At 42.9% G+C, this 25862-nt stretch overlaps 1 protein-coding gene across 1 annotated transcript in view; it reads left to right on the plus strand.

The window, feature by feature from the left end:
• Nucleotides 1-599: 599 nt before the first annotated feature.
• Nucleotides 600-25862, plus strand: part of LOC146062965 (receptor-type tyrosine-protein phosphatase eta-like) — an 82011-nt gene continuing 56748 nt past the window's right edge. The window contains exons 1-2 of the mRNA XM_083174974.1: nt 600-639; nt 2010-2246. Coding sequence (XP_083031100.1) covers nt 600-639; nt 2010-2246 — 277 coding nt within the window. The remainder of the gene's footprint in view (nt 640-2009; nt 2247-25862) is intronic.

Here is a 25862-nt window from a genome sequence, read left to right on the forward strand (position 1 = left end):
CGGCTACTGGGCATCTGATTGAAATTGAATACCTCCAATAGATGACCATTAGTATAGGCACTCAGCAGGGTGCATGTAGCACAATTAAATTACCCCCCACATTGTCATATAATTTGATGGCAGTTAAGAACAACTTGGCCCATCCAGTTGGCCTTAATGTGTCAGTTTCATTTCATTTTTGCTTTTAGATTATATATGATTTGTTGCTATGAGTTGCAGCACTTCGATTGCTTCGACCCCAAAAAAGTGGATTAATGTAGCCGTGGCTATACTAGTTAACTGGACCAAGATTGGATAAGCAAAGCTTTTTTGTAGCTTGGTAAATAAAGCTTCATCAAAGACATCATATTAAACTATGGGGACTGTTGCTGTTATTGCTAGGAGAAGTACCCTAAGGTATCATAAGGCTCATACACACGGGGCAATATGTATGTTTAAGTATATGAGCCTTGGCGTGCTGAACAATAGTCTAGTCAGATTTCTCAGCACACAGGGCTTTCTAGATCGTCCACACACACGTAGCGTTGTATGTATGGGTGATCTGTGCATACCAGCGTTCTCTGATTACAAAACAGTCGATTTAACTAGATCTTGACGACATGTCGTCAAGATCTAGTCAGCTAATGGCGAGGCTTGGGAGTGAGATTCGTTATCGCTATGGGACATACACAAGGAGCTATCCGTGCTTAATTTACAAGAAAATGGGCTATTATCGCCCCATGTGTATGCCCCTTTTAATAAGCTGATAGTCTAAATTGCTGCAATAATCCAAAAACAGAGATTTTTGTAGGATTTACCAACATTTTTCATTTCATAAATAGATGCCTGATAATAGTAGGGCAGTGCAGTTTCTGTGCATGTCCTCGACTTCTGACATATATGACTTGTGGGACTTGTAATGAGTGAATTTAGAGCAGTGGTTCTCAACCTCGGTCCTTAGGACTCCCCCAACAGTGCACGTTTTCCAGGTCTCCACACAGAATTACAGGTGAAATAATCAGCTCCACCTGTGGATCTTTTCAAATGTGTCACCTGTGCACCTGCCGGGTGACCTGGAAAACGTGCACTGTTGGGGGGTCTTGAGGACTGAGGTTGAGAACCACTGATCTAGAGAAACCATTAAGGTTATGGTCATGGTCCGGTGGCCTAAAGGGAACAAATTTATTTAATTATTAGTTTCCCCTTAATATACAACTGGTTGTACACATAGCTTTGTATTGTGTTGTATGTATAGAGAAAAAATCCATAATTTTAATTGTATATTTTCTTTACACAGAATCAAGATATCACAAATGCCTCATCACATCAGTTTCACCACTACAGCAGCTTGCAGTTGTACAATCAATAAAGATGATAAACCAGCAAATATGTAATTGTGTGTTATTTCTATGCAAAAGGATGACTTGTAATCTATTTAAATTTTTTTTATGTACTGTATTCTATTTGTGTAACTATTTTTTGCTTATCTGATGCAATGGAATCATCTGATTCTTAACTGAACACATTACCTGTAGCTTTCTGTGGACCAATGACCTTGCTTCGGTTACAGTATGTGAGTATACTAAGAAATATGGACTGCTCTTGCTAATATGTTAAAAATGGGAAAAACACCAGCCAAAAGTGATGTGTATAAGTCATTAGTGTCAACAGCCAAAATAGAGTAAAACAGATGTATTTTATTTATGTTTCCTAAACATATTTAATGAATCAATATTCATTAAAGGTTTATATGTATTTGTTTATATAATAAATATCTGTGTATTTGTTTCCCTGTCTTCCAATTGATGCTACATTTCACAGTTCTTCTTGTTGGTGATGGGACACAAAGACCACCGATAGAACCTTAGATATGATCTCTGCCTCACCTGCTGCAGGACAATGCTTTACAAAGTGCCAATTGTTTCAAAACCACATACTTGGAGTACACTACCACTGCCATTTAGCACATCATCTATAGTTTAGTTGATAATTAGAAACATTACACTCATTATTCTTTGGTTTTATTTTAGACCCTAATATAATCCAAGACCTTAATATCACTGAGGTTTCAACGTCAAGTGCATCTATACAATGGATTCAACCAATATCTGGTCCCACAGATTACATATTTGTATTGATTGGAAGCCCTTCATCTAAATTCCTTTCAACAACAACAATATTTAATTTGAAAAACCTTATACCTGGAAATTACTATAGTGTTTATGTCTATGCAAATGATGTACCAGTGAGCAAATACTTCTTTACAGGTAATGTTTTACTTCCTAAGCAAGTCAACTTTCATATCATATGCATGTACAGTATGTCTAACAATAATTAGTATTCTTACGTTTATTTATGTAGCATGAACATGTCATACAGATAATTGCTGACAATGTTTATTGGTTTACCATAGTTCTTGCTGTATAAAGGTCTTTCCTAAATTCCTTACCAAAAACACATTAACACACCAATAAGAGCCATTGACTAATATTTCTCATTTAAATAATGCCTGCTTATGTGTAAAATGATTGGTGCTTATACACGATTATGTACATAAATCCATATATTGTACTAACCCTTTGAGTGCCTAGCGAATTTGTCAAAATAGGTGTAAAAACATTTGTATGCATCATAAAGATCTGTAATGTTTACCTTATATAGGAAATATAATCTTTTTTACACAACACCTTTTATTTGTCATTTATATGACAAATGTGAGCGACGCTGGCATTTTTAGTGGATATTTTGCGCATCTCTCTGAGATGTGGGCACTCAAAGGGTTACTTAAGGAAACATTTTGGCTTGATCTCCTTTTAAATTATAAATGAAAGTTATTGCTGGTTACACACTGGGTGATATGTCTGCCGTTCCAGCACATGGCCGATATGTTGGGAGAGGGTTGGTGGATGGGAACACCTGATATGTCCGTGAACAATATTGTTTACAGACTTATCGCATTTGCAGCACACCCAATGCCCAATATATCTGCAGATCTGTCAATTGCCCATACACCTGCTTCAGAAATTAACATCAGAGTTGGGTGAGCAAATTGGAATGCCTGTCCGGTTGTGACATCAGGATTATTTATTTAGTAACAGTTATTTATATAGCGCACACATATCCTGCAGAGCTTTACAGACAACATTTGAACATTCAGTCCCTGCCCCAGTGAAGCTTACAATCTACAGGGGGGGGATGCTCTAACATCCGCGCCCCCTTACCGCCACCCATCACCAGCTACTTGCTTGTGGGCATGGCCAGAACGATTGTGCCATTTTAGCAATGCCCCCGATGGCCAATGCCATATTAAAGGCATTTTGAAGGCAGTGCACTGCGGTGGGCAGGGCTAAAATGGCGCAATTCGCCGAGGGGGGTGTCGCGGGTGGCAGAGGGGGGGGGGCCTTGGGGCGGGAGCCGGGCAGCTTTGCGGGAGGGTTGCCCTTTTTTTCTGGGGGGCAGGGAGGGAGTCATACTTCCTACATTGCTGCCCCCTCCTCCTTGCACCCTGTTGTGGGTGGCAAAGGGGAGGGTGCAGAGGACCTCCAGTTAAAGCAGGTCACTTAGACACCTTCCCAGCAGGGAGGGGGGATGGGAGGACCACATTATTTACATAAAATAATAATTGGGGGGTAGGTACGGGGGGAGTAGGTTGAAGTTTTGCCTATGGTACTTATAAGCCTTACAACGGTCCTGCCTTTAACATATTGTTCCCATGTTTTCAAATAGTACCTGGTAATGTGAATGACCTAACAGCAGGGAATAGTACTATCACTTCTGTATCTCTGAGCTGGCAGCCACCATATGGAAATGCAAGTTCCTATGTTATTGAGATCTCTGGGAATTCTACATTCAGTTTACTTGTAAACACCACATTCACTACCATTACAAATCTGAACCCTGGGACTTTGTACACATTCCTGGTATCTACGCTTGTTGGAGAAGGAATAAAAGGGAGCAGTTCTTCAGTGACTAATTATACAAGTAAGAGTGTAAATACAGTGGTAATTTAGTCACTTAATTTTATTTCACATTCTATCAATGTCCTTTAACATATTGTTCGCATGTTTTCAAATAGTACCTGATAAAGTGAATGACCTAACAGCAGGAAATAGTAGTACCACCTCTGTATCTTTGAGCTGGCAGCCACCATATGGAAATGCAAGTTCCTATATTATAGAAATCTTGGAGAATTCAACATTCAGTTTACTTGTAAACACCACATTCACTACCATTACAAATCTAATCCCTGGGACTTTGTACACATTCCTGGTATCTGCTGTTGTTGGAGAAGGAATAAAAGGGAACAGTTCTTCAGTGACTAATTATACAAGTAAGTATGTAATGACAGTGGTAATTTGGTCACTTAAAGTTATTTCATATTCTATCAATGTCCTTTAAATAGGGCTGGCTCTATCTCTAGGCAGATTTAAGCAGCTGCCTAGGGTGGTGGGATGTGGGGGATGCCAGCAAGTCTACAAATCAATAAATCAAGTATGTCTATGAGGATCCTTGTTGTAATTAATGCAGGTGGTGGCTGTGGAACTTCTAAGACCTCTATATTTTCCCTTGTGTCATACAGTACTTCCTACATTGCTGCCCCCTCCTCCTTGTATTCTGTTGTGGGTGGCAAAGGGGAGGTTGCAGAGGGCCTCCAGTTAAAACCGGTAACTTGGGCACCTTCCCGACAGGGAGGGGGGATGGGAGGACCACATGATTTAAAAAAATAATAATTGGGGGGGGGGGGTAGATACGGGGGGGAGTAGGTTGAAGTTTTGCCTAGGGTACTGAGAAGCCTTACAACGGTCCTGCCTTTAACATATTGTTCCCATGTTTTTAAATAGTACCTGATAATGTGAATGACCTAACAGCAGGGAATAGTACTACCACTTCTGTATCTCTGAGCTGGCAGCCACCACATGAAAATGCAAGTTCCTATGTTATAGAGATCTCTGGGAATTCTACATTCAGTTTACTTGTAAACACCACATTCACTACCATTACAAATCTGATCCCTGGGAATTTGTACACATTCCTGGTATCTGCTCTTGTTGGAGAAGGAATAAAAGGGAACAGTTCTTCAGTGACTAATTATACAAGTAAGTATGTAATGACAGTGGTAATTTGGTCAATTAAATTTATTTCATACTCTATCAATGTCCTTTAACTAGGGCTGGCTCTATCTCTAGGCAGATTTAGGCAGCTGCCTAGGGTGGTGGGATGTGGGGGATGCCACCAAGTCTACAAATCAATAAATCAAGTATGTCTATGAGGATCCTTGTAATTAATGCAGGTGGTGGCTTTGGAACTTCTAAGACCTCTATACTTTCCCTTGAGTCATACAGTACTTCCTACATTGCTGCCCCCTCCTCCTTGTACTCTGTTGTTGGTGGCAAAGGGGAGGGTGCAGAGGGCCTCCAGTTAAAACATGTCACTTGGGCACCTTCCTGGCAGGGAGGGGGGATGGGAGGACCACATGATTTAAAAAAATAATAATTGGGGGGGGGGGGGGGGGGGTAGGTACGGGGGAGTAGGTTGAAGTTTTGCCTAGGGTACTGAGAAGCCTTACAACGGTCCTGCCTTTAACATATTTTTCCCATGTTTTCAAATAGTACCTGGTAATGTGAATGACCTAACAGCAGGGAATAGTACTACCACTTCTGTATCTCTGAGCTGGAAGCCACCATATGGAAATGCAAGTTCCTATGTTATAGAGATCTCTGGGAATTCTACATTCAGTTTACTTGTAAACACCACATTCACTACCATTACAAATCTAATCCCTGGGACTTTGTACACATTCCTGGTATCTGCTGTTGTTGGAGAAGGAATAAAAGGGAACAGTTCTTCAGTGACTAATTATACAAGTAAGTATGTAATGACAGTGGTAATTTGGTCACTTAAATTTATTTCATACTCTATCAATGTCCTTTAACTAGGGCTGGCTCTATCTCTAGGCAGATTTAGGCAGCTGCCTAGGGTGGTGGGATGTGGGGGATGCCACCAAGTCTACAAATCAATAAATCAAGTATGTCTATGAGGATCCTTGTAATTAATGCAGGTGGTGGCTTTAGAACTTCTAAGACCTCTATACTTTCCCTTGAGTCATACAGTACTTCCTACATTGCTGCCCCCTCCTCCTTGTACTCTGTTGTGGGTGGCAAAGGGGAGGGTGCAGAGGGCCTCCAGTTAAAACATGTCACTTGGGCACCTTCCTGGCAGGGAGGGGGGATGGGAGGACCACATGATTTAAAAAAATAATAATTGGGGGGGGGGGGGGGGGGGTAGGTACGGGGGGAGTAGGTTGAAGTTTTGCCTAGGGTACTGAGAAGCCTTACAACGGTCCTGCCTTTAACATATTGTTTCCATGTTTTCAAATAGTACCTGGTAATGTGAAGGACCTAACAGCAGGGAATAGAAGTACCACTTCTGTATCTTTGAGCTGGAAGCCACCATATGGAAATGCAAGTTCCTATGTTATAGAGATCTCTGGGAATTCTACATTCAGTTTACTTGTAAACACCACATTCACTACCATTACAAATCTAATCCCTGGGACTTTGTACACATTCCTGGTATCTGCTGTTGTTGGAGAAGGAATAAAAGGGAACAGTTCTTCAGTGACTAATTATACAAGTAAGTATGTAATGACAGTGGTAATTTGGTCAATTAAATTTATTTCATACTCTATCAATGTCCTTTAACTAGGGCTGGCTCTATCTCTAGGCAGATTTATGCAGCTGCCTAGGGTGGTGGGATGTGGGGGATGCCACCAAGTCTACAAATTTAATAAATTAAGTATGTCTATGAGGATCCTTGTAATTAATGCAGGTGGTGGCTTTGGAACTTCTAAGACCTCTATACTTTCCCTTGAGTCATACAGTACTTCCTACATTGCTGCCCCCTCCTCCTTGTACTTTGTTGTGAGTGGCAAAGGGGAGGGTGCAGAGGGCCTCCAGTTAAAACATGTCACTTGGGCACCTTCCTGGCAGGGAGGGGGGATGGGAGGACCACATGATTTAAAAAAATAATAATTGGGGGGGGGGGGGGGTAGGTACCGGGGGAGTAGGTTGAAGTTTTGCCTAGGGTACTGAGAAGCCTTACAACGGTCCTGCCTTTAACATATTGTTCCCATGTTTTCAAATAGTACCTGGTAATGTGAATGACCTAACAGCAGGGAATAGTACTACCACTTCTGTATCTCTGAGCTGGAAGCCACCATATGGAAATGCAAGTTCCTATGTTATAGAGATCTCTGGGAATTCTACATTCAGTTTACTTGTAAACACCACATTCACTACCATTACAAATCTAATCCCTGGGACTTTGTACACATTCCTGGTATCTGCTGTTGTTGGAGAAGGAATAAAAGGGAACAGTTCTTCAGTGACTAATTATACAAGTAAGTATGTAATGACAGTGGTAATTTGGACACTTACATTTATTTCATACTCTATCAATGTCCTTTAACTAGGGCTGGCTCTATCTCTAGGCAGATTTAGGCAGCTGCCTAGGGTGGTGGGATGTGGGGGATGCCACCAAGTCTACAAGTCAATAAATCAAGTATGTCTATGAGTATCCTTGTAATTAATGCAGGTGGTGGCTTTGGAACTTCTAAGACCTCTATACTTTCCCTTGAGTCATACAGTACTTCCTACATTGCTGCCCCCTCCTCCTTGTACTCTGTTGTTGGTGTCAAAGGGGAGGGTGCAGAGGGCCTCCAGTTAAAACATGTCACTTGGGCACCTTCCCGGCAGGGAGGGGGGAAGGGAGGACCACATGATTTAAAAATATCATTATGGGGGGGGGGGGGGGGGGTAGGTACGGGAAGTAGGTTGAAGTTTTGCCTAGGGTACTGAGAAGCCTTACAACGGTCCTGCCTTTAACATATTGTTCCCATGTTTTCAAATAGTACCTGGTAATGTGAATGACCTAACAGCAGGGAATAGTACTACCACTTCTGTATCTCTGAGCTGGAAGCCACCATATGGAAATGCAAGTTCCTATGTTATAGAGATCTCTGGGAATTCTACATTCAGTTTACTTGTAAACACCACATTCACTACCATTACAAATCTAATCCCTGGGACTTTGTACACATTCCTGGTATCTGCTGTTGTTGGAGAAGGAATAAAAGGGAACAGTTCTTCAGTGACTAATTATACAAGTAAGTATGTAATGACAGTGGTAATTTGGTCACTTAAATTTATTTCATACTCTATCAATGTCCTTTAACTAGGGCTGGCTCTATCTCTAGGCAGATTTATGCAGCTGCCTAGGGTGGTGGGATGTGGGGGATGCCACCAAGTCTACAAATTTAATAAATTAAGTATGTCTATGAGGATCCTTGTAATTAATGCAGGTGGTGCATTTGGAACTTCTAAGACCTCTATACTTTCCCTTGAGTCATACAGTACTTCCTACATTGCTGCCCCCTCCTCCTTGTACTTTGTTGTGGGTGGCAAAGGGGAGGGTGCAGAAGGCCTCCAGTTAAAACATGTCAATTGGGCACCTTCCTGGCAGGGAGCGGGGATGGGAGGACCACATGATTTAAAAAAATAATAATTGGGGGGGGGGGGGGTAGGTACCGGGGGAGTAGGTTGAAGTTTTGCCTAGGGTACTGAGAAGCCTTACAACGGTCCTGCCTTTAACATATTGTTCTCATGTTTTCAAATAGTACCTGGTAATGTGAATGACCTAACAGCAGGGAATAGTACTACCACTTCTGTATCTCTGAGCTGGAAGCCACCATATGGAAATGCAAGTTCCTATGTTATAGAGGTCTCTGGGAATTCTACATTCAGTTTACTTGTAAACACCACATTTACTACCATTACAAATCTAATCCCTGGGACTTTGTACACATTCCTGGTATCTGCTGTTGTTGGAGAAGGAATAAAAGGGAACAGTTCTTCAGTGACTAATTATACAAGTAAGTATGTAATGACAGTGGTAATTTGGTCACTTAAATTTATTTCATACTCTATCAATGTCCTTTAACTAGGGCTGGCTCTATCTCTAGGCAGATTTAGGCAGCTGCCTAGTGTGGTGGGATGTGGGGGATGCCACCAAGTCTACAAATCAATAAATTAAGTATGTCTATGAGGATCCTTGTAATTAATGCAGGTGGTGGCTTTGGAACTTCTAAGACCTCTATACTTTCCCTTGAGTCATACAGTACTTCCTACATTGCTGCCCCCTCCTCCTTGTACTTTGTTGTGAGTGGCAAAGGGGAGGGTGCAGAGGGCCTCCAGTTAAAACATGTCACTTGGGCACCTTCCTGGCAGGGAGGGGGGATGGGAGGACCACATGATTTAAAAAATAATAATTGGGGGGGGGGGGGGGGGTAGGTACGGGAAGTAGGTTGAAGTTTTGCCTAGGGTACTGAGAAGCCTTACAACGGTCCTGCCTTTAACATATTGTTCCCATGTTTTCAAATAGTACCTGGTAATGTGAATGACCTAACAGCAGGGAATAGTACTACCACTTCTGTATCTCTGAGCTGGAAGCCACCATATGGAAATGCAAGTTCCTATGTTATAGAGATCTCTGGGAATTCTACATTCAGTTTACTTGTAAACACCACATTCACTACCATTACAAATCTAATCCCTGGGACTTTGTACACATTCCTGGTATCTGCTGTTGTTGGAGAAGGAATAAAAGGGAACAGTTCTTCAGTGACTAATTATACAAGTAAGTATGTAATGACAGTGGTAATTTGGTCACTTAAATTTATTTCATACTCTATCAATGTCCTTTAACTAGGGCTGGCTCTATCTCTAGGCAGATTTAGGCAGCTGCCTAGGGTGGTGGGATGTGGGGGATGCCACCAAGTCTACAAATCAATAAATCAAGTATGTCTATGAGGATCCTTGTAATTAATGAAGGTGGTGGCTTTAGAACTTCTAAGACCTCTATACTTTCCCTTGAGTCATACAGTACTTCCTACATTGCTGCCCCCTCCTCCTTGTACTCTGTTGTGGGTGGCAAAGGGGAGGGTGCAGAGGGCCTCCAGTTAAAACATGTCACTTGGGCACCTTCCTGGCAGGGAGGGGGGATGGGAGGACCACATGATTTAAAAAAAATAATAATTGGGGGGGGGGGGGGGTAGGTACGGGGGGAGTAGGTTGAAGTTTTGCCTAGGGTACTGAGAAGCCTTACAACGGTCCTGCCTTTAACATATTGTTTCCATGTTTTCAAATAGTACCTGGTAATGTGAATGACCTAACAGCAGGGAATAGAACTACCACTTCTGTATCTCTGAGCTGGAAGCCACCATATAGAAATGCAAGTTCCTATGTTATAGAGATCTCTGGGAATTCTACATTCAGTTTACTTGTAAACACCACGTTCACTACCATTACAAATCTAATCCCTGGGACTTTGTACACATTCCTGGTATCTGCTGTTGTTGGAGAAGGAATAAAAGGGAACAGTTCTTCAGTGACTAATTATACAAGTAAGTATGTAATGACAGTGGTAATTTGGTCACTTAAATTTATTTCATACTCTATCAATGTCCTTTAACTAGGGCTGGCTCTATCTCTAGGCAGATTTAGGCAGCTGCCTAGGGTGGTGGGATGTGGGGGATGCCACCAAGTCTACAAATTTAATAAATTAAGTATGTCTATGAGGATCCTTGTAATTAATGCAGGTGGTGGCTTTGGAACTTCTAAGACCTCTATACTTTCCCTTGAGTCATACAGTACTTCCTACATTGCTGCCCCCTCCTCCTTGTACTTTGTTGTGGGTGGCAAAGGGGAGGGTGCAGAAGGCCTCCAGTTAAAACATGTCAATTGGGCACCTTCCTGGCAGGGAGCGGGGATGGGAGGACCACATGATTTAAAAAAATAATAATTGGGGGGGGGGGGGGTAGGTACCGGGGGAGTAGGTTGAAGTTTTGCCTAGGGTACTGAGAAGCCTTACAACGGTCCTGCCTTTAACATATTGTTCCCATGTTTTCAAATAGTACCTGGTAATGTGAATGACCTAACAGCAGGGAATAGTACTACCACTTCTGTATCTCTGAGCTGGAAGCCACCATATGGAAATGCAAGTTCCTATGTTATAGAGATCTCTGGGAATTCTACATTCAGTTTACTTGTAAACACCACATTCACTACCATTACAAATCTAATCCCTGGGACTTTGTACACATTCCTGGTATCTGCTGTTGTTGGAGAAGGAATAAAAGGGAACAGTTCTTCAGTGACTAATTATACAAGTAAGTATGTAATGACAGTGGTAATTTGGTCACTTAAATTTATTTCATACTCTATCAATGTCCTTTAACTAGGGCTGGCTCTATCTCTAGGCAGATTTAGGCAGCTGCCTAGGGTGGTGGGATGTGGGGGATGCCACCAAGTCTACAAATCAATAAATTAAGTATGTCTATGAGGATCCTTGTAATTAATGCAGGTGGTGGCTTTGGAACTTCTAAGACCTCTATACTTTCCCTTGAGTCATACAGTACTTCCTACATTGCTGCCCCCTCCTCCTTGTACTTTGTTGTGAGTGGCAAAGGGGAGGGTGCAGAGGGCCTCCAGTTAAAACATGTCACTTGGGCACCTTCCCGGCAGGGAGGGGGGAAGGAGGACCACATGATTTAAAAATATCATTATTGGGGGGGGGGGGGGGCTGGGTGCGGGGAGTAGGTTGAAGTTTTGCCTAGGTTACTGAGAAGCCTTACAACGGTCCTGCCTTTAACATATTGTTCCCATGTTTTCAAATAGTACCTGGTAATGTGAATGATCTAACAGCAGGGAATAGTACTACCACTTCTGTATCTCTGAGCTGGAAGCCACCATATGGAAATGCAAGTTCCTATGTTATAGAGATCTCTGGGAATTCTACATTCAGTTTACTTGTAAACACCACATTCACTACCATTACAAATCTAATCCCTGGGACTTTGTACACATTCCTGGTATCTGCTGTTGTTGGAGAAGGAATAAAAGGGAACAGTTCTTTAGTGACTAATTATTCAAGTAAGTATGTAATGACAGTGGTAATTTGGTCACTTAAATTTATTTCATACTCTATCAATGTCCTTTAACTAGGGCTGGCTCTATCTCTAGGCAGATTTAGGCAGCTGCCTAGGGTGGTGGGATGTGGGGGATTCCACCAAGTCTACAAATCAATAAATCAAGTATGTCTATGAGGATCCTTGTAATTAATGCAGGTGGTGGCTTTGGAACTTCTAAGACCTCTATACTTTCCCTTGAGTCATACAGTACTTCCTACATTGCTGCCCCCTCCTCCTTGTACTCTGTTGTGGGTGGCAAAGGGGAGGGTGCATAGGGCCTCCAGTTAAAACATGTCACTTGGGCACCTTCCTGGCAGGGAGGGGGGATGGGAGGACCACATGATTTAAAAAAATAATAATTGGGGGGGGGGGGGGGTAGGTACGGGGGGAGTAGGTTGAAGTTTTGCCTAGGGTACTGAGAAGCCTTACAACGGTCCTGCCTTTAACATATTGTTCCCATGTTTTCAAATAGTACCTGGTAATGTGAATGACCTAACAGCAGGGAATAGTACTACCACTTCTGTATCTCTGAGCTGGAAGCCACCATATGGAATCGCAAGTTCCTATGTTATAGAGATCTCTGGGAATTCTACATTCAGTTTACTTGTAAACACCACATTCACTACCATTACAAATCTAATCCCTGGAACTTTGTATACATTCCTGGTATCTGCTCTTGTTGGAGAGGGAAGAAAAGGGAACAGTTCTTCAGTGACTAATTATACAAGTAAGAGTGTGAAGACAGTGGTAATTTGGTCACTTAAATTTATTTCATATTTTATCAATGTCCTTTAACTATGGACGGCTCTATCTCTAGGCAGATTTAGGCAGCTGCCTAGGGTGGTGGGATGTGGGGGATGCCACCAAGTCTACAAATCAATAAATCAAGGATGTCTATGAGGATCCTTGTTGTAATTAATGCAGGTCATGGCTGTGGAACTTCTAAGACCTTTATACTTTCCCTTGAGTCATACAGTACTTCCTACATTGCTGCCCCCTCCTCCTTGTACTCTGTCGTGGGTGTCAAAGGGGAGGGTGCAGAGGGCATCCAGTTAAAACAGGTCACTTGGGCACCTTCCCGGCAGGGAGGGGGGAAGGGAGGACCACATGATTTAAAAATATCATAATTGGGGGGGGGGGGGGGTAGGTACGGGGGAGTAGGTTGAAGTTTTGCCTAGGGTACTGAGAAGCCTTACAACGGTCCTGCCTTTAACATATTGTTCCCATGTTTTCAAATAGTACCTGGTAATGTGAATGACCTAACAGCAGGGAATAGTACTACCACTTCTGTATCTCTGAGCTGGAAGCCACCATATGGAAATGCAAGTTCCTATGTTATAGAGATCTCTGGGAATTCTACATTCAGTTTACTTGTAAACACCACATTCACTACCATTACAAATCTAATCCCTGGAACTTTGTATACATTCCTGGTATCTGCTCTTGTTGGAGAAGGAAGAAAAGGGAACAGTTCTTCAGTGACTAATTATACAAGTAAGTGTGTGAAGACAGTGGTAATTTGGTCACTTAAATTTATTTCATATTTTATCAATGTCCTTTAACCCCTTCCCGACATTTGACGTATATATACGTCATGGCCGGGATGTACTTCCCGACACATGACGTATATATACGTCATGGCTTCAAACTGTCACTGCGTCTAGAGACGCAGTGACAGAGGGACGATGTCTGCTGTCCCTGACAGCAGACATTTCCCTGCATGCCCAGGGGGGGCTGCGATGCCGCCCCCCCGTCAGCGATCGCTGTGATTGGCTGTTCAGTGTGAACAGCCAATTACAGCGTTTTCTGTGTCACCGGCGAATAACGTTCGCCGGTGACACAGGGATCGGAGGTGATTGGTGCTGTAAAGTACAGCACCAATCACCGCGGGGTGTAAGGGTGACACTGGTGTCACCCCACCTCATCCCGCCCCCAAAGGCCGTGATTGGTTCGTCGGACCGACGGACCAATCACAGCCATGGAGGGGGGTTTAAACTAACGGTGACTGCACTGCAGACGCCATTCCGGTCTGGAATTGCGTGCAGTGCGGTCACCGTGCCTAGCTGCCGCAGTATACTGACCTGAACCTTGCCAAATACTTACCTGATCACTGCCTGGATCTTGCTACTTCTTGCTTCTTGCTGTGACTTCCTGTGCTGTGTTGTGCTGTGTTGTGCTGCTGCAGTGTCATCGAGTATAGATAGAGAGATAGAGAGAGAGAGATAGAGAGAGATAGAGAGGGCTAGTGACATAGAGTGCTATATTTTGTGCTGCTGCAGTGTGATAAAGTTATAGATAGAGAGATAGAGAGAGATAGAGAGAGATAGAGAGATAGTGACAGATTGTGCTATATATTTTTTATATAACTGACTGCTGCCCCCCCTTTTGTGCTGATCAGTATAAATTAACTGATCAGCAATTTTTTGGGGGCGCAGGGTTTTATTTTTATATAAATACCTGTCAGTGCTGCTGCTGCAGTGTCATAGAGTGATAGATAGTGAGAGATAGAGAGATAGAGAGAGATAGAGAGAGATAGTGACAGAGAGTGCTATATTTTGTGTCTGCTGTCCCCCTTTTGTGCACCCCCAGCAACTTTTTGGGGGTGCAGGGGTTATTTTTTATATATATTACTGTCAGTGCTGCTGCTGCAGTGTCATAGAGTGATAGATAGTGAGAGATAGAGAGAGATAGAGAGAGATAGTGACAGAGAGTGATAGAGAGTGCTATATTTTGTGTCTGCTGCCCCCGCCTTTTGTGCTGATCACTATATCTGAGGTGATCAGCAACTTTTTGGGGGTGCAGAGGTTTTTTTTTTTTATATATACCTGTCAGTTGCTGCCAGTTGCACTGTCAGTTGCACCAAAGGTTGTGCACCTGCTGCCCCTCACTGGTAATCAGTGTCGCATCACTGATCACCTTTTTTTTTTTTTTGAGGGTGCTGTGGGGTCTTTTTTTAATTTTTTTTTTACACACACTGTGATTTTGTGGGTGTCCTGTGGCCACTGTGCGCTGATTAGTGACGTACATCACTGATCAGCTTTTTCGGCACAGGGTTGATCTATTTTTTTTTTTTTTTATCAAATTCCTGTTGCCTTTGAGCGCTGTTCAGTGACGGACGTTACTGACCAACATCTGTGCTCAATTTTTGGCGCAGGACCTTTTTTTTTTTTTTTTAACCCCTTCAATTTTTTTTTTTTTAACCCCTTCAATTTTTTTTTTTTTTATTGGGATCAAATTCCTGTATAAAGTATTTTTTTTTCTGCACTACATACACACTACACACTACATACCCCCCGGGTTGAAATAAAGTTTGTACCCCCCCTACACTATACACGTGTTGAAACATTTCACTACCAGAAACACAAAAATAAAAATGGCATCCCAAATGTCATCCCAAATGTCATCCCAAATGTCATCCCAGTCATCCAGAAGAATGTATTCAGCGGAGGAGGCATATGCCATGCTTGCCTCTGACTCTGACACAGCCAGTGATGCAAGCGGGGAATTTGAAGGCTTCGTCTTAAGCTCCCCTTCCTCCTCTGGTGATGAGGAACCCCCTCAAAGACGCCCCCGTAGAGCAGCTGAGACCCCCCCCCCAATAATTGATCTCGTATGGACCCCACCACCAGACAATTTTGAGCCCCAGGTTCCTGAGTTTTTGGCCATGCCAGGAATCCAATTTGATTCCACAGGTCTCAGAGAAATTGACTTTTTCAAATTATTTTTCTCTGATGATTTTATAAATTTAATGGTGGACCAAACTAATTTATATGCCCAGCAGTTCATTGCTCAAAACCCCACGTCATCATTTGCTAGGTGGACCCCTGTAGATGCAGTAGAGATGATGACGTTTTGGGGTCTGGTGTTTCATATGGGCATAGTAAAAAAGCCAGAAATTAGGCAATATTGAAGTACAGATGTTCTGTACAGCACCCCATTTTACCGTATGGCCATGACTCGGGCTCGTTTTGAGATGATCCTTAAATTTTTGCATTACAATGATAATGCACAGTGCCCACCCAGAGATGATCCCACCTTTGACCGGCTATTCAAAGTCAGGCCGGTCATTGATCATTTCAGTGCCAAATTTGAAGAGATGTACATCCCTGAAAAATTTATTTGTATCGACGAGTCCCTTATACATTTTAAAGGAAGGGTTAAATTCCGCCAGTACCTTCCCAGTAAGAGGGCAAGGTATGGCATAAAAATGTATAAGCTGTGTGAAAGCACCTCAGGGTACACCCACAGGTTTAGGGTATATGAAGGGAAGGATTCAAGAATTGAACCGCCAGAATGCCCCCCCTCCCTCGTAGGTGTTAGTGGAAAAATTGTCTGGGATTTAGTGCACCCCTTCCTGGATAAAGGTTATCACCTCTATGTGGATAACTTTTACACTAGCATCCCCCTGTTTAAGGCCCTTGGTTCAAGAGGTACAGCAGCTTGCGGTACTGTGCGTAAGAACCAAAGAGGCCTCCCAAAAACGCACATTGCCCAAGTTTATGCACTTTCAAGAGGAAGTCATAAAGGGCCTAATATTTGGGAACCAGCAGGCAGAGGGCCCCAGTACTTCTAGTACTGGCCCCCGTATTGTACCAGGGCAGCATTTTCCTAACGAAATCCCCTCCACTGCAAGAATGGGCAGGACACAAAAAAGGTGCAAAGTTTGCTATAAAAAGGGAATAAGAAAGGAAACTATTTTCCACTGTGAAACTTGCCCCGACAAACCCGGCCTATGTATAAAGGAGTGTTTTAAAATATACCACACATCTATGGATTATTAGGTTCATCATTTCACCGTGCTTTGGGGGTCTTGCTAATGCCACATAGCACCCACCATTCATTCCACCAGAATCTGAGCTGCAAAATCCAAAAATCACTCCTTCCCTTCTGAGTCCTGCCATGCACCCAACTGGTATTTTTGGTCACATATGAGGCATTGCCATACTCGGGAGAAATTGGGGCACAGATTTTGGGGTGATTTTTCTCCTTCATACCTTCTGAAAATGAAAAATTTTGAGCCAGAACTGCATTTTTGTGTAAAAAAATGTAATTTTTCATTTTCACTGCCAAGTTGTATCAAAATTGGTGAAACCCCTGGGGGTTTGAAATGTACACTATACCCCTAGATGAATTCCCTGAGGGGTGTAGTTTGCAAAATGGGGTCACTTGTGGGGGGGTTCCACTGTATTGGTGTTTTGGGGGTCTTGCTAATGCGACATAGCACCCACCAACATTCCACCAGAATCTGTGCTGCAAAATCCAAATATCACTCCTTCCCTTCTGAGTCCTGGCACTTTTTGGTCACACATGAGGCATTGCCGTACTCGGGAGAAATTGGGGCACAGATTTTGGGGTGCTTTTTCTCATTCATACCTTCTGAAAATGAAAAATTTTGAGCCAGAACTGCATTTTTGTGTAAAAAAATGTAATTTTTCATTTTCACTGCCCAGTTGTATCAAAATTGGTGAAACCCCTGGGGGTTTGAAATGTACACTATACCCCTAGATGAATTCCCTGAGGGGTGTAGTTTGCAAAATGGGGTCACTTGTGGGGGGCTTCCACTGTATTGGTGCTTTGGGGGTCTTGCTAATGCGACATAGCACCCACCAACATTCCACCAGAATCTGTGCTGCAAAATCCAAATATCACTCCTTCCCTTCTGAGTCCTGGCACTTTTTGGTCACACATGAGGCATTGCCGTACTCGGGAGAAATGGGGGCACAGATTTCGGGGTGCTTTTTCTCCTTCATACCTTCTGAAAATGAAAAATTTTGAGCCAGAACTGCATTTTTGTGTAAAAAAATGTAATTTTTCATTTTCACTGCCCAGTTGTATCAAAATTGGTGAAACCCCAGGGGGTTTGAAATGTACACTATACCCCTAGATGAATTCCCTGAGGGGTGTAGTTTGCAAAATGGGGTCACTTGTGGGGGGGTTCCACTGTATTGGTGCTTTGGGGGTCTTGCTAATGCGACATAGCACCCACCAACATTCCACCAGAATCTGAGCTGCAAAATCCAAAAATCACTCCTTCCCTTCTGAGTCCTGCCATGCACCCAAATGGTATTTTTTGGTCACATGTGAGACATTGCCGTACTCGGGAGAAATTGGGGCACAGATTTTGGGGTACTTTTTCTCCTTCATTCCTTGTGAAAATGAAAAATTTTGAGCCAGAACTGCATTTTTGTGTAAAAAATGTAATTTTTCATTTGCACAGCCCAGTTGTATAAAAATTGGTGAAACCCCTGGGGGTTTGAAATGTACACTATACCCCTAGATGAATTCCCTGAGGGGTGTAGTTTGCAAAATGGGGTCACTTGTGGGGGGGGTTCCACTGTATTGGTGCTTGGGGGGTCTTGCTAATGCGACATAGCACCCACCAACATTCCACCAGAATCTGAGCTGCAAAATCCAAAAATCACTCCTTCCCTTCTGAGTCCTGCCAGGCACCCAAATGGTATTTTTTGGTCACATGTGAGACATTGCCGTACTCGGGAGAAATTGGGGCACAGATTTTGGGGTGCTTTTTCTCCTTCATTCCTTGTGAAAATTAAAAATTTTGAGCCAGAACTGCATTTTTGTGTAAAAAATGTAATTTTTCATTTGCACAGCCCAGTTGTATCAAAATTGGTGAAACACCTGGGGGTTTGAAATGTACACTATACCCCTAGATGAATTCCCTGAGGGGTGTAGTTTGCAAAATGGGGTCACTTGTGGGGGGGGGTTCCACTGTATTGGTGCTTGGGGGGTCTTGCTAATGCGACATAGCACCCACCAACATTCCACCAGAATCTGAGCTGCAAAATCCAAAAATCACTCCTTCCCTTCTGAGTCCTGCCATGCACCCAAATGGTATTTTTTGGTCACATGTGAGACATTGCCTTACTCGGGAGAAATTGGAGCACAGATTTTGGGGTGCTTTTTCTCCTTCATTCCTTGTGAAAATGAAAAATTTTGAGCCAGAACTGCATTTTTGTGTAAAAAAATGTAATTTTTCATTTGCACAGCCCAGTTGTATAAAAATTGGTGAAACCCCTGGGGGTTTGAAATGTACACTATACCCCTAGTTGAATTCCCTGAGGGGTGTAGTTTGCAAAATGGGGTCACTTGTGGGGGGGTTCCACTGTATTGGTGCTTGGGGGGTCTTGCTAATGCGACATAGCACCCACCAACATTCCACCAGAATCTGAGCTGCAAAATCCAAAAATCACTCCTTCCCTTCTGAGTCCTGCCATGCACCCAAATGGTATTTTTTGGTCACATGTGAGACATTGCCGTACTCGGGAGAAATTGGGGCACAGATTTTGGGGTGCTTTTTCTCCTTCATTCCTTGTGAAAATGAAAAATTTTGAGCCAGAACTGCATTTTTGTGTAAAAAATGTAATTTTTCATTTGCACAGCCCAGTTGTATCAAAATTGGTGAAACCCCTGGGGGTTTGAAATGTACACTATACCCCTAGATGAATTCCCTGAGGGGTGTAGTTTGCAAAATGGGGTCACTTGTGGGGGGGTTCCACTGTATTGGTGCTTCGGGGGTCTTGCTAATGCGACATAGCACCCACCAACATTCCACCAGAATCTGTGCTGCAAAATCCAAATATCACTCCTTCCCTTCTGAGTCCTGGCACTTTTTGGTCACACATGAGGCATTGCCGTACTCGGGAGAAATGGGGGCACAGATTTTGGGGTGCTTTTTCTCCTTCATACCTTCTGAAAATTAAAAATTTTGAGCCAGAACTGCATTTTTGTGTAAAAAAATGTAATTTTTCATTTTCACTGCCCAGTTGTATCAAAATTGGTGAAACCCCAGGGGGTTTGAAATGTACACTATACCCCTAGATGAATTCCCTGAGGGGTGTAGTTTGCAAAATGGGGTCACTTGTGGGGGGGTTCCACTGTATTGGTGCTTGGGGGGTCTTGCTAATGCGACATAGCACCCACCAACATTCCACCAGAATCTGAGCTGCAAAATCCAAAAATCACTCCTTCCCTTCTGAGTCCTGCCATGCACCCAAATGGTATTTTTTGGTCACATGTGAGACATTGCCTTACTCGGGAGAAATTGGAGCACAGATTTTGGGGTCCTTTTTCTCCTTCATTCCTTGTGAAAATGAAAAATTTTGAGCCAGAACTGCATTTTTGTGTAAAAAAATGAAATTTTTCATTTGCACAGCCCAGTTGTATCAAAATTGGTGAAACCCCTGGGGGTTTGAAATGTACACTATACCCCTAGATGAATTCCCTGAGGGGTGTAGTTTGCAAAATGGGGTCACTTGTGGGGGGGTTCCACTGTATTGGTGCTTGGGGGGTCTTGCTAATGCGACATAGCACCCACCAACATTCCACCAGAATCTGAGCTGCAAAATCCAAAAATCACTCCTTCCCTTCTGAGTCCTGCCATGCACCCAAATGGTATTTTTTGGTCACATGTGAGACATTGCCGTACTCGGGAGAAATTGGGGCACAGATTTTGGGGTGCTTTTTCTCCTTCATTCCTTGTGAAAATGAAAAATTTTGAGCCAGAACTGCATTTTTGTGTAAAAAATGTAATTTTTCATTTGCACAGCCCAGTTGTATAAAAATTGGTGAAACCCCTGGGGGTTTAAAATGTACACTATACCCCTAGTTGAATTCCCTGAGGGGTGTAGTTTGCAAAATGGGGTCACTTGTGGGGGGGTTCCACTGTATTGGTGCTTGGGGGGTCTTGCTAATGCGACATAGCACCCACCAACATTCCACCAGAATCTGAGCTGCAAAATCCAAAAATCACTCCTTCCCTTCTGAGTCCTGCCATGCACCCAACTGGTATTTTTTGGTCACATGTGAGGCATTGCCGTACTCGGGAGAAATTGGGGCACAGATTTTGGGGTGCTTTGTCCCCTTCATTCCTTGTAAAAATGAAAAATTTTGAGCCAGAACTGCATTTTTGTGTAAAAAATGTAATTTTTCATTTTCACTGCCCAGTTGTACCACAATTGGTGAAACCCCTGGGGGTTTGAAATGTACACTATACCCCTAGATGAATTCCCTGAGGGGTGTAGTTTGCAAAATGGGGTCACTTGTGGGGGGGGTTCCTAAATTTTAGCATCTTATAGTGCCTAGAAACCTACATGGTGCCTAAAAAAATAATCTCATAAAAAGGAGGCTCCAAAATCAAGTAGGTGCTCCTTCTATTATGAAGCCTGTGGTTTGGTCAACGTGCACACTAGGGCCACATATAGGATATTTATGAAAACAAAAGAATTGGGGGAATCAATTTTTAGTCACATTTCTCTAGTAAAATCTACTGTGTTCCTTAGAAAAATGTATTAAAATTGCAAATCTGCAAAAAAAATGAAATTTTTAAATTTCACCTACACTTTGTTTTAATTCCTGTGAAACACCTAAGGGTTAACTTCCAAAATGCTGTTTTGAATACTGTGAGGGGTGCAGTTTTTGAAATGGCATCATTTATGGGGGTGTCTCACATACAAGTCCCTCAAAGTCACATCAGAACTGAACTGGTCCCTAAAAAAATCAGTGTTTGAAATTTTCTTGAAAATTTGAGAATTTGCTATTCATATTGTAAGCCTCCTAGTGTCCAAAAAAATTAAAAGGAAGTTGAAATAATGATGGAAACATAAAGTAGACATATGGTCTATGTTAGTTATTAACTATTTTGAGTGGTATGATTATTTGTCTCACAAGCAGAAAATTTAACATTTTGCAAATTGCTAAATTTTCCATTTTTTTACGACATTTTGGTATTTTTCACAAAAAAACACAGACTGTATCGACCAAAATTTACCACTAATTTGAAGTACAATGTGTCACGAAAAAACAATCTCAAAATCACTGGGATAAGTAAAAGCAAAAAAAAGTTATCCCCACTTAAGTGATACATGTCAGATTTGAAAAAAAGGGCTCTGTCAGGAAGGCAAAAACTGGCTCTGTCAGGAAGGGGTTAACTAGGGCCGGCTCTATCTCTAGGCAGATTTAGGCAGCTGCCTAGGGTGGTGGGATGTGGGGGATGCCACCAAGTCTACAAATCAATAAATCAAGGATGTCTATGAGGATCCTTGTTGTAATTAATGCAGGTCATGGCTGTGGAACTTCTAAGACCTTTATACTTTCCCTTGAGTCATACAGTACTTCCTACATTGCTGCCACCTCCTCCTTGTACTCTGTCGTGGGTGGCAAAGGGGAGGGTGCAGAGGGCCTCCAGTTAAAACAGGTCACTTGGGCACCTTCCCGGCAGGGAGGGGGGAAGGGAGGACCACATGATTTAAAAATATCATTATTGGGGGGGGGGGGGGGGTAGGTACGGGGGAGTAGGTTGAAGTTTTGCCTAGGGTACTGAGAAGCCTTACAACGGTCCTGCCTTTAACATATTGTTCCCATGTTTTCAAATAGTACCTGGTAATGAGAATGACCTAACAGCAGGGAATAGTACTACCACTTCTGTATCTCTGAGCTGGAAGCCACCATATGGAAATGCAAGTTCCTATGTTATAGAGATCTCTGGGAATTCTACATTCAGTTTACTTGTAAACACCACATTCACTACCATTACAAATCTAATCCCTGGGACTTTGTACACATTCCTGGTATCTGCTGTTGTTGGAGAAGGAATAAAAGGGAACAGTTCTTCAGTGACTAATTATACAAGTAAGTATGTAATGACAGTGGAAATTTGGTCACTTAAATTTATTTCATACTCTATCAATGTCCTTTAACTAGGGCTGGCTCTATCTCTAGGCAGATTTAGGCAGCTGCCTAGGGTGGTGGGATGTGGGGGATGCCACCAAGTCTACAAATCAATAAATCAAGTATGTCTATGAGGATCCTTGTAATTAATGCAGGTGGTGGCTTTGGAACTTCTAAGACCTCTATACTTTCCCTTGAGTCATACAGTACTTCCAACATTGCTGTCCCCCTCCTCCTTGTACTCTGTTGTGGGTGGCAAAGGGGAGGGTGCAGAGGGCCTCCAGTTAAAACATGTCACTTGGGCACCTTCCTGGCAGGGAGGGGGGATGGGAGGACCCCATGATTTAAAAAAATAATAATTGGGGGGGGGGGGGGGGGTAGGTACGGGGGGAGTAGGTTGAAGTTTTGCCTAGGGTACTGAGAAGCCTTACAACGGTCCTGCCTTTAATGTATTGTTCCCATGTTTTCAAATAGTACCTGGTAATGTGAATGACCTAACAGCAGGGAATAGTACTACCACTTCTGTATCTCTGAGCTGGAAGCCACCATATGGAAATGCAAGTTCCTATGTTATAGAGATCTCTGGGAATTCTACATTCAGTTTACTTGTAAACACCACATTCCCTACCATTACAAATCTAATCCCTGGGACTTTGTACACATTCCTGGTATCTGCTGTTGTTGGAGAAGGAATAAAAGGGAACAGTTCTTCAGTGACTAATTATACAAGTAAGTATGTAATGGCAGTGGTAATTTGGTCACTTAAATTTATTTCATACTCTATCAATGTCCTTTAACTAGGGCTGGCTCTATCTCTAGGCAGATTTAGGCAGCTGCCTAGGGTGGTGGGATGTGGGGGATGCCACCAAGTCTACAAATCAATAAATTAAGTATGTCTATGAGGATCCTTGTAATTAATGCAGGTGGTGGCTTTGGAACTTCTAAGACCTCTATACTTTCCCTTGAGTCATACAGTACTTCCTACATTGCTGCCCCCTCCTCCTTGTACTTTGTTGTGGGTGGCAAAGGGGAGGGTGCAGAAGGCCTCCAGTTAAAACATGTCAATTAAGCACCTTCCAGGCAGGGAGCGGGGATGGGAGGACCACATGATTCAAAAAAATAATAATTGGGGGGGGGGGGGGGGGGTAGGTACCGGGGGAGTAGGTTGAAGTTTTGCCTAGGGTAATGAGAAGCCTTACAACGGTCCTGCCTTTAACATATTGTTCCCATGTTTTCAAATAGTACCTGGTAATGTGAATGACCTAACAGCAGGGAATAGTACTACCACTTCTGTATCTCTGAGCTGGAAGCCACCATATGGAAATGCAAGTTCCTATGTTATAGAGATCTCTGGGAATTCTACATTCAGTTTACTTGTAAACACCACATTCACTACCATTACAAATCTAATCCCTGGGACTTTGTACACATTCCTGGTATCTGCTGTTGTTGGAGAAGGAATAAAAGGGAACAGTTCTTCAGTGACTAATTATACAAGTAAGTATGTAATGACAGTGGTAATTTGGTCACTTAAATTTATTTCATACTCTATCAATGTCCTTTAACTAGGGCTGGCTCTATCTCTAGGCAGATTTAGGCAGCTGCCTAGGGTGGTGGGATGTGGGGGATGCCACCAAGTCTACAAATCAATAAATCAAGTATGTCTATGAGGATCCTTGTAATTAATGCAGGTGGTGGCTTTGGAACTTCTAAGACCTCTATACTTTCCCTTGAGTCATACAGTACTTCCTACATTGCTGCCCCCTCCTCCTTGTACTCTGTTGTGGGTGGCAAAGGGGAGGGTGCAGAGGGCCTCCAGTTAAAACATGTCACTTGGGCACCTTCCTGGCAGGGAGGGGGGATGGGAGGACCACATGATTTAAAAAAATAATAATTGGGGGGGGGGGGGGGGGGGGGCGTAGGTACGGGGGGAGTAGGTTGAAGTTTTGCCTAGGGTACTGAGAAGCCTTACAACGGTCCTGCCTTTAACATATTGTTCCCATGTTTTCAAATAGTACCTGGTAATGTGAATGACCTAACAGCAGGGAATAGTACTACCACTTCTGTATCTCTGAGCTGGAAGCCACCATATGGAAATGCAAGTTCCTATGTTATAGAGATCTCTGGGAATTCTACATTCAGTTTACTTGTAAACACCACATTCACTACCATTACAAATCTAATCCCTGGGACTTTGTACACATTCCTGGTATCTGCTGTTGTTGGAGAAGGAATAAAAGGGAACAGTTCTTCAGTGACTAATTATACAAGTAAGTGTGTGAAGACAGTGGTAATTTGGTCACTTAAATTTATTTCATATTTTATCAATGTCCTTTAACTAGGGCCGGCTCTATCTCTAGGCAGATTTAGGCAGCTGCCTAGGGTGGTGGGATGTGGGGGATGCCACCAAGTCTACAAATCAATAAATCAAGGATGTCTATGAGGATCCTTGTTGTAATTAATGCAGGTCATGGCTGTGGAACTTCTAAGACCTTTATACTTTCCCTTGAGTCATACAGTACTTCCTACATTGCTGCCACCTCCTCCTTGTACTCTGTCGTGGGTGGCAAAGGGGAGGGTGCAGAGGGCCTCCAGTTAAAACAGGTCACTTGGGCACCTTCCCGGCAGGGAGGGGGGAAGGGAGGACCACATGATTTAAAAATATCATTATTGGGGGGGGGGGGGGTAGGTACGGGGGAGTAGGTTGAAGTTTTGCCTAGGGTACTGAGAAGCCTTACAACGGTCCTGCCTTTAACATATTGTTCCCATGTTTTCAAATAGTACCTGGTAATGTGAATGACCTAACAGCAGGGAATAGTACTACCACTTCTGTATCTCTGAGCTGGAAGCCACCATATGGAAATGCAAGTTCCTATGTTATAGAGATCTCTGGGAATTCTACATTCAGTTTACTTGTAAACACCACATTCACTACCATTACAAATCTAATCCCTGGGACTTTGTACACATTCCTGGTATCTGCTGTTGTTGGAGAAGGAATAAAAGGGAACAGTTCTTCAGTGACTAATTATACAAGTAAGTATGTAATGACAGTGGAAATTTGGTCACTTAAATTTATTTCATACTCTATCAATGTCCTTTAACTAGGGCTGGCTCTATCTCTAGGCAGATTTAGGCAGCTGCCTAGGGTGGTGGGATGTGGGGGATGCCA

Source organism: Crinia signifera, chromosome 3, assembly GCF_055691185.1.
Source record: "Crinia signifera chromosome 3, ASM5569118v1, whole genome shotgun sequence".
Lineage (NCBI taxonomy): Eukaryota > Metazoa > Chordata > Amphibia > Anura > Myobatrachidae > Crinia > Crinia signifera.